At 32.6% G+C, this 10,693-nt stretch overlaps 2 protein-coding genes across 2 annotated transcripts; both read left to right on the top strand.

Annotated features, from left to right (window-relative positions):
* Window positions 1–1,424: 1,424 nt before the first annotated feature.
* On the top strand, window positions 1,425–5,455 carry LOC101256297 (probable LRR receptor-like serine/threonine-protein kinase At1g74360). Its single transcript, XM_004241540.5, has 2 exons — window positions 1,425–1,739; window positions 2,002–5,455. Exons 1-2 carry the CDS (start codon window positions 1,673–1,675, stop codon window positions 5,232–5,234), a joined length of 3,300 nt encoding a protein of 1,099 aa, XP_004241588.1. The 5' UTR covers window positions 1,425–1,672; the 3' UTR covers window positions 5,235–5,455.
* Window positions 5,456–8,143: 2,688 nt separating this feature from the next.
* On the top strand, window positions 8,144–9,050 carry LOC101256598 (uncharacterized). Its single transcript, XM_004241541.5, has 2 exons — window positions 8,144–8,375; window positions 8,681–9,050. Exons 1-2 carry the CDS (start codon window positions 8,226–8,228, stop codon window positions 8,906–8,908), a joined length of 378 nt encoding a protein of 125 aa, XP_004241589.1. The 5' UTR covers window positions 8,144–8,225; the 3' UTR covers window positions 8,909–9,050.
* The last annotated feature ends 1,643 nt before the right edge of the window (window positions 9,051–10,693 follow it).

Genomic DNA, 10,693 nt, shown 5'->3' with positions numbered 1-10,693 from the left:
CAATAATTTCAGATTAACTCAATGCTTGAAAAAAAATTATGACGTCTACTTTATAAGAGTGTGGGGACCAACTGGCTTGACTTGAGCAACGTAGATTATTACTACTATATTTTATTACAAGATAGCATAAAGAATTAACAACTAGTAGTACTATATAATTTGTATGCTAATTAGGTAATATTATAAATAAATCATATATTTCCATCAGGGGATATTGTATTGTAATGAATTAAGCTAGCCACCATCAATAATGTTTAGACGAATTTTGTTTTAAAAGGAATATACCTAAATAAATAGCATAAATTAAAACCCTAGATGGAGCAGTAATTTTCAGTACGTACGTTCTATGTTTCAATTAATCACTAACGTAACTACTAACTATGCAATCACAAATTATAATTAAGTTTACTTGATATGCACCAAAAATTGGCTTACTAATAGTGGAAAAAATATTTTTTGTTATATCGTATAAATTTAAATCCTTCAAAACAAGTTGAATAATACAAATAATTATTAAAGGGGCTTATAGTTCAAAATTGACGAACAAATTTTAATTTTTACGTACAAATAAAATAATGCATGACTTTTTTCAGCGTTCACACTTGATGTTTTGAACGCCTGCCGCGAAAGGTCGTCTTCAAGTGCCTTTAGTTAATTTACGTATCTTAGTTTATTTTGCTGTGATTTTTAAAATAAATAAATTGAATCTTGTGATGTTTAAAAATGTATAATGTATTAAAATTCTCTTTTGGATCGTATTACTATGCCAGGTAGGATATATTGAATGTAATTAAGAGAAGGTAGGATATATTGAATGTAATTAAGAAATTAATCTGTTTGGATATGTTTTTGAATTTTAATTTATTTTTATTTAGTCTTTAAAAATAACTAATTAAATTTTTATTCTTATTTTTATTCAAATACTATAAAAAAGTTCATAATTTATTTTGATTTAAAACACGTAAAATAAGTCAATTCAAATATAAAAAAAAAGAAAAAAATTGAAACGAGGGATACTATGTATATTTGGACTAATCATTGAAGAGAATATTTGAAAATCTTCAACTAACCCACCAATAATATATATTTATATATATATATATATATATATATATATATATGCACTGTAATTGGAAAATTTTGAAAGATCACCTTATTATATTTATAATTGATTATAGTACTAAATTTATATAATTTAATATAAATACCGCGAATAAGTATTTATCGACTATTCACCGTAGGAGCAAAGAGGTCAAAAATGGTCAATATTGAGTTCTAGAACTAGTAATAAAATTAAGGTCAAGTTGGGCGGCTTGTTTAGCAAATTGCCCCCACAGACTTGACACTCTTAAAGAACATTATTACTCCAATTATGACATTAGATTATATTATATTGGAACTTAACAAACAACCTTTTTATTTTTAAATAACACATAAAAGAGTCAATTTAGTCAAAATTAAACTACTAATGGGCCATAACTAATTATTTAAAAAAAAATTACTATTATACGTGCATGTGTTCCAATTTTGTTTTGGGTCCATCTGCATTTTCCTATGATTATTCCTCACATTTGATACTGTTCTTCTTCTTTTGCATTAATATTCCTCACAGTAACTACAGAGAATTAAGAAAATAAATTGTCTAGTGGAGGAAAACAAGATTTTAATTATCATGTCTGAAGTGGAATCTCATGTTTTTCTTCCCATTGTATTACTCAATTTCTTCATTCTCATAACAGGTATGTATGTATATATATATATATCCTCATTTCATATTTGATAGCTTTAATTTGATCAAGTTTAGTAGTAGAGTCTCATTCTGTACATAATTAAAAAGATTCAATTTTTTAAACAACATTTAATGCAGCAAGACAGATTTTTTTATTTTTAACTTAGCAAAATCATAAGACCAGTCTTGTTTGTGTTACTCCAAACACCAAGCATTAAATGTTGTTCTGTTTTGTTTTTGGGAGAATTTTGACTTGTATTTATATTATATAGGTAGGCTTGTTTGTGGAGACTCAATTGAGACAGACAAGCAGTTGCTGCTGAACTTGAAGTCATTTCTTAAGGAACAAAATCCTGTTGACAAAGGATTCAAATATAACCATTGGAATCCTACAGATTTGTCACCCTGTAGATGGCCTGGAATATCATGCACTACTTCCATCAATCGTGTCACTGGAATCGATCTCTCGGAAAGTAATCTGGCTGGGAAGTTGTTTAATAACTTCTCAGCCATGACAGAATTGAACTCTCTTGACTTGTCCAAGAACACATTTTCAGAGTCCATTCCATCAGACTTAGGCTGGTGTAGAAATCTGAAGTTCTTGAACTTGTCACACAATATCATTGTTGGTGACCTCAACTTGACAGGCCTGAACAAGCTGGAAGTTCTTGATTTGACAATGAACAGGATTCATGGGCTAACGATCCCTGAGATTTGTGATAACTTAGCTGTTGCAAATATTTCTAACAACAATTTCACTAGTGAGAGTGGATTTGAATTTTCTCACTGCAAGAAACTGAAGTATCTTGATCTAAGCTACAATTATTTGACAGGGAATCTGTCGTTCGGGCTTGATATGTTGAATATGTTTTCAGCATCTCATAACAACTTAAGTGGCTCTCTGCCTTCCTGGATTTTCACTCAAAACTGCTCTTTGCAAGGTTTGGACTTATCAGAAAATAGGTTCTTTGGTGAATTGCCTACATCTATCGCGAACTGTAAGCGATTAGTAGAGTTGAATTTGTGGGGAAATAGCTTTTCAGGGTCAATCCCTAGAGGGATTGGATCAGTACATAGTCTTAAAGAACTTTGCTTGGGAAGTAACAACTTTTCAAGTGATGTTCCAGATACTCTATCAGGCCTAAACAAATTGGTATTTCTGGACCTAAGTAGAAACAACTTTGGAGGAGAAATACAAGAAATTTTCGGGCAACTGACACAGGTAAGATTTCTCGTGCTGCACGGGAACTCATATACTGGAGGCATAGTATCATCAGGAATTCCAAACTTGGTGAACCTTTCGCGGTTGGACTTAAGTGATAACCACTTCTCTGGTCCATTACCAGTTGAAATTTCTGAGATGAAAGGTTTGGAGTTTTTGATTCTTGCACATAACCAGTTTAGTGGCAATATACCTTCAGAATATGGAGATCTTACAGCACTTCAGGCTGTTGATCTTTCCTCTAATAGGATCAATGGTTCAATACCACCAAGTTTCGGGAAGCTAAGGTCACTTTTGTGGTTGATGCTTGCAAACAATTCATTGAGTGGTGAAATCCCATCAGAGTTGGGGAACTGCAGCAGCTTGTTATGGTTGAATCTCGCGAATAATCAACTTACTGGTCCAATTCCTCCTCAATTAGCGAGTATTGGTGCAGATCCAATGCTAACATTTTTGTTGAATAGGGGAAAGGAGAAGCTCACTGCTAGCCCAGGGGATTGTTTTGCCATGAGGAGGTGGATACCAGCTGACTACCCTCCATTTAGCTTTATATATCCTCTATTGACAGGGAAGAGTTGTAGAATCCTGGGGGATAAGTTGTTTATGGGAGATGGTTTAATGCCACTCTGTGAACCTGGTAGTAATGTACGAAAGAATCAGGTACCGGGCTATATTCAACTTAGTGATAACAAATTGTCTGGTGAGATCCCTCCTGAGATTAGCAACATGAAGAAAATGAGTATGATGCATTTGGGTGCAAATGAATTTTCTGGCAGGCTCCCTTCAGAGATCGGGCAACTGCACCTAGTAGTCCTTAATGTTTCACAGAATAAATTTTCTGGTGAAATCCCAAAGCAGATTGGCCATCTTAAGTGCTTGCTAAACCTTGACCTTTCATTTAACAATTTTTCTGGTCCATTCCCAGTTAGCTTCAGTAACTTGCATGATTTGAGCAAGTTTAACATCTCTTACAACCAATACATCTATGGAGCTGTACCAGAAACCGGGCAACTGCTTACTTTTGATAAGTCATCATTTCTTGGTAATCCACTGTTACGTCTTCCATCCTTCATGCACAACTCTAAGAACAACACAGAACGAAACACGAATGACACTCACAAAAAGCCCAAAAAGGTGGGTGCACTTTTGGTAATTGTGGTTCTGGTACTAGCCTTCCTAGTCTGTGGAGTCATGTCCCTTGTTGTCTGCCTCCTTATAAAAGTGCCAAGGGGTTCCGCGGGAATCTTACTGGAGGATACAGAGGGCAGACATGATTCTCCATCAAGTACTAATGCATCCTCATCACGGGGTTCTGATGATGTTAAGGTTATTCGTTTGGACAGAACAAGCTTCACACATTCTGATATACTGAAGGCCACCTGGAACTTCTCGAATGATAGAATTATCGGTAGGGGAGGATTCGGGATAGTCTATCGTGGAGTCTTGCCTGATGGAAGGGACGTAGCAGTGAAGAAGCTACAGAGGGAGGGAATTGAAGGAGAAAGAGAGTTCAGAGCTGAAATGGAGGCGCTCAGTGGGAATGGCTCGGGTTGGCCTCATCCCAACCTTGTAACTCTCTATGGGTGGTGCCTTGATGGATCAGAGAAACTTCTAGTCTATGAGTACATGGAAGGTGGTACCTTAGAGGATTTCATTACAGATCGCACAAGGTTTACATGGAAATGCCGAATTCAAGCAGCAATCGATGTAGCACGTGCTTTAGTCTACTTGCACCATGATTGCTACCCTTGCATTGTCCACAGAGATGTCAAAGCTAACAACGTGCTTCTTGACAAGGACGGAAGAGCAAAAGTCACCGATTTTGGCCTTGCCAGGGTCATGATTTCTGAACATACTCATGTTAGCACAATGGTGGCAGGGACTATTGGTTATGTTGCACCAGAATATGGGCAGATAATGCAGGCCACTACAAAAGGAGATGTCTACAGCTATGGGGTGCTAGCAATGGAGCTAGCAACTGGGAGGCATGCTATAGATGGGGGCGAAGAATGTCTAGTTGAATGGGCGACAAGGGTCATGGGAGACGGAAGGAAAGGGTTCACCAGAGCCATTATACCAGATGCTCTATTGGTACCTGGCCTAGTAGAGGGAGCAGAGGAAATGTATGAGTTGCTTAGGATTGGGATAAGGTGCACAGCTGAGACGCCTCATGACCGGCCTAACATGAAGCAGGTATTAGATATGTTGATTAGTGTTCCTAGCAGCCAAAAGGGATCCAGCCGTAGCTTTGGATCAAGTCGTAGCACTTCTCCATTATTATGATAGACTCTCTTGGAATCCAAGAGATCAAAATGTCAATAGTTTCTTTACGAGATGTGTAACATACCTAGCAGATTCTTCTTGTAAAACAGTTTTACTTTTTTCACATTTGTTAGTCTAGGAAAATGTAAGTCAATTTTGTTTGTTTGGATCACAAAATGTTCTCAAGGATATCAATTTTTGCTATGAAATTGAAGCACTCAAATATTTGACCCACCTACAAAGTTACACTACAGTAGATGGCAGAATTGTTCCCCTTATCAGATACATTATTTGTCTGGTGCAATTCAACGTCTCTATTTCAAACAAGAGTCCTCTACCAGGGACTGTGCAATAGCAACTACAAACAGAAGTATCTCCAAATTTCAACTTCTAGTCCACATCTGATGGAAAATTTTAGTATACTTCCACTACAATAACACACCATCAATCGTCAACGCCATGAAGAAATCTTAGTATACTTCCACTACATCAACACACCACCAATTGTCAACGCCACAATACTCATTTTCATATCAGTCTGGCTTCATCATCCATGGGAGTAATGTGGATATGCACTCAAGCATCATACTGATTTCAAGTTAAATACTCAAAATTGTAAGACACTCTCTGATGAGTAAACAATGCTAATAGAAGAGTACAAATTCTTGTCTATCTGCTTAACAAAGTGAAACTCTTAATGGTGTGAGACCTTTTAAGAAAACATCGCGAGGTTGGATGAAAACTACCAGTATCGATCCTAGTTACCATGTTAAGAGTGTCTCTGGGCTACGTAACCATGTACCCCATTAATCCAGAGGTCACATATCATTACCAATTTGCTTCATTTTTTAGTATGTTTTAGTCATTCATTTAACAACATTATCTTTAGCTGCTCCACATTCTTTAAAGTATAATGACTCTGTTGACAAGTAGTGACCTCATTATATATGTGTACAGTAGCAAAAAACAAAATACAATTAGCCTCCTGTAGGCTAAACTTGAGATCTTATCTCATCCTATAAAGATCCTCTGACCCACAAATATGAGACAAGTGTGTTATAGATGAAAGATAAACATGCTTGCACAACAATAAGCCTGGTTTCTGCAACATCATTCTCGATTTAGTTTATAACAACGTACCCTAAATGATCTCATAAGTAGGATTTGTATTTAAATCGCACCGTCAATATATGTAACTTAAATCGATGCCTTATGTGAATCTAATTTGAGTAAATAATATTTTGTCCTAATCCGAAATTTACGATTCAAGTAGGGCATATGGGGTTCATGCTTTGAGTTAGTTATGTGTTTGTCTACTAGATTCCACTATAAAAAAAAACATGTAACATCATAAACAACACAAAAACAAGAAAATCACCAAATTAAATTCACCACCTTTAGTTGAAGGAGATTAAATCCAAGTTGGCTAACACAAAGAAAAAGCAAGTATAGGTGATATTTGATAGAGGTATGATGTGGAAAAAGGAATTGTCCCATTAATATACCAGTGGATATATGTACTCAGCAAAAAATGAAGTTGGAGCACGACGTAATGTCATTATCCGTAGCTTTGTGATTCTGCTTAGATATAAAATTAAAGCATAAGTGAGCTAACCTAATGTCATGATCCGTTATTTTGTTATCCTACTTAGATATAAAATTAAAATATAAGTGAGCTAACTTACTGTCATGATCCGTTACTTTGTCATCCCGTTTAAATATAAATTAAAACATAATTGAGCTGACCTAATATCACGATCCGTTACTTTGTCATCCTAGTTAGATATAAATTAAAGCGTAAGTTAGCTAACCTAAAGAGAAGTTCTAAGTTCCACTTTGAGTTGTGAGTTTCTCGAATTCAATGATTTTAGTTTTATATCTTTATACGTGTTTACTATTGGTTATTTCTTTTTTCTTTACTTTGAATTTTCATCACCACATGTTCACACTACACGTTTAACCTAGTTAGTCAATTATAATTTCTTTTTTTTCATATTTATCTGAATTATCACGATCTAGTCAATTATATGTATTTTAATATATAAATTATGATAATTCAAATATAAAAATGAAACAATTAATATTTAGAATGTAAAATTTACAAAAAGAGAATAATAATACTCTCATCATTTTAATTTTTGTTGAATCTTTCGAATCACAATATTTAAATAAATCTTTTCTTAACCACAACTTTTAATATACTTTTTAAATCTTTTGAATTATCAACTATTATGACTCATGTAATACTTTTTAATTAGTTTTCAAATATATGTCTTATCTCAAAATTAAACCATTCAACCCTCAAACACGTTTGAATAATGCCACATAAATGCAACAGAACAAAACACGAATATGTAATCACTGAAAGCCAAATCACGATGGCAACACTTCAACGATAGAATTATAATGGAAAAATACATAAATAACAAGTAACTAAAGATAGAGATAAGAATAGAGATGAGAAGCTTAGACTCTAGAAGAAGGTGGGTGGAATAATCAATTTCTTTCGGAATATGCGCAGTGATAACCCTTTTATCTCTGCTCAACCTAGATCCCAAGCAAACCTATTATCGGGCTGTCTTACTCTTGGGCCACTTCGTGGTTTAGCCTCGGGTCCAGTCTAACCTCTTGACTATCCGTGATCACAACATATATTTTTTATCATTATCTTTTACTAAATATGTATATTAAATTCATAATAGTTTGAAAATATTATCTTATGATTCAAAGTTCATAAAATTTAAATACTAAACCTGATAAGTCTAGAGAGTGAGTGATATCAAGTCATTCAAAGAACATAGAAACATGTTTGACATACCTCACGTGAAGACTGTATAGAAAGAAGGCCCCTCCACTAACTAATAAATAGTAGTTTTAACATATGATGGCAACAAACTCAGCTTCAATTTCCATTTTCTATAACCCTACACACCAAATTACCAATAGATGTTTGTCTATAAATAGTGAGGTAAGAAGACAGATTAATACTTAGAAGTAAGTAGGAGAGAAGAAATGGAGAATAATAATTCTCATGATGATCAATATGGTAGAAAAGTGATGAAGGATGTCTCTCTTCATGAACTTAGAGAGAAACTTGTTGAATTTTCTAGAGTTAGAGGTTGGGATCAGTATCACAGTCCTAGAAACCTTCTCCTAGCTCTGGTAAGCCACCTCACATTTATATAGTTCAGAACGAGCGTGATCATATTATACCAATCAATTTTATCTGTTGTAGGTTTATTTTTAGTCTGTTTCGAAAAAATGTCTTTTTGCAATTTATTAATTTCAAATTTTCACATGACATAAATAAAATCACAAGATTAAAAGTATATACGTGACTTAACAATGTAAGCATATTCTTTCCTAACATATGGTATGATATTATTCGTTTTAGGCCAAACATATAAGATATATATTGTCTGTTTTAGACGTGACTTTATTCGCACACCCAAAATATGTTTGAACAGGTTGGAGAAGTGGGAGAACTATCAGAGATATTTCAGTGGAAAGGTGAAGTTGCAAGGGGTTTACCTAACTGGACATCAGATGATAAAGAACATTTGGAGGAAGAACTTTCTGATGTTTTACTCTATTTGGTTCAGCTAGCTCATGTTTGTGGACTTGATTTAGGTCAAGCAGCACTTACTAAAATTGTCAAAAATGCTCAAAAATACCCTGTTACTAAACCTACTTAATTAATTAATTGTCACAAATTAAGCTACTGTTATCTTAAAATATAGCTATACGTATGTCTCATCTCCAAAGTAAGACAAGTTATTTATTATAATGTATCAAAATTGATCAATTTCAATTTGTTTGTTTTTGTTTTAAAAATAATGTTTTTTTTATAACTTTTAATTTTGTAACAAGTTTAAGACTATAAGATTAAAATATATTTAACATATTTTAATTTAATATCATAATTTTATTTTTAAAAAATCATTATTTTCAAGCTCTATATTTAGTTAAAATAGAACAAATAAATTAAAACGACGAGAATTGTATCTATTCCATATAATTTCTTGGTTACATAAAGAATTTTCACTCATATATTATAAGATTAAAATATATTTGACATATCTTTAATTTAACATTATAATTTTTTTTTTAAAAATTATTATTTTCAAACTCTATATCTAGTTAAAATAGAACAAATAAATTAAAACGACGAGAATTGTACCTATTCCATATAATTTCTTGTTTACATAAAGAACTTTCACTCATATATTATAAGATTAAAATATATTTGACATATCTTTAATTTAATATCATAATTTTTTTTAAAAAAAATTATTATTTTCAAGCTCTATATCTAATTAAAATAGAACAAATAAATTAAAACGACGAAAATTGTACATAATTTCTTGGTTACATATAGAATTTTCACTCATATATATTTATATATGGGGATAAATTGGAAAAAGATGATTAAAGTATATTCTAAATTTGGTAAGACATGCAATTATTTTGAACCTAAATAAAAAGATAACACAATACTCTCTCCATTTTGATTTACTTAATATTTTTTTAAACTTCGTTTTAAAAAGAATGATAATTTCTTTATTTAGTATTCTTTTTATTTTAACTTTTTCACATGATGTGTTAAGATCGAGATTAATTATTATTGTTTCTAAATAATTATTCCGGATAGATGGAACAACTTATCCTATCTCGAATCTATTAGATAAACAATCCAAGGGCTATCTAATAACTCCAACAGTCCAACCAAACACAAATTATAAAATAGCTATGCATTTATTTTCGAGACTATTATTCATTATAACTCACACCAAACAACTTCTTAAAAATATATTTTAATATATTTGACACATCTTCAATTTTTAATCACAATGTTTAAAAATCTCTGAATACTTTATATTTCATTACCAAATCAGACCAGATCATTCGAGAAATATCACCTTGTTATAAAATTTGACAATTACAAACTAAATATTACTACCAAAAATAGAAAAAGCTACTAATTAGGTGCATGACAACTTCTAATCTAACCTTGAAGCATTAGGCCCCTACCTTCTTTCCAAAGAAAAAAAGAGAAAAGAGATGTTCACTTTGCCAACCACCAAAAGATAAGGGAAAGAAATTGGTCATCGTACTTAACTTTTCAATTGTCAATTATTTCAGAGTTGATTTTAGTATATTAAAATAAAATAATTTTATTTTCTGTAAATTTTATTTTAGTATATAAAAAGGTCATCAAATTATGGAGAGAAGTATTGAAAACGCCTTTAAACTCGACATATGTTATTAGTTTCATTTTTTAACTATTGATAGTCTTACACTTGACTAACTGAACTTAAATACATCCTCAATCTTGTAGCACGCGTGAAATACACCCCTAAATTCTCTCCAAATTTAGGAGTGTGCTCAACACTTCTATCGAGTTCCTCAATTTTTTATTAAGAGTCCGATACTCCTCCTACAATAGTTTGAGACCACTTGTTATATCATGTGTTAGATTG

This window comes from Solanum lycopersicum, chromosome 6 (assembly GCF_036512215.1).
Source record: "Solanum lycopersicum chromosome 6, SLM_r2.1".
Classification (NCBI taxonomy): domain Eukaryota; kingdom Viridiplantae; phylum Streptophyta; class Magnoliopsida; order Solanales; family Solanaceae; genus Solanum; species Solanum lycopersicum.
This window is presented reverse-complemented; position numbering and strand designations above follow the sequence as displayed.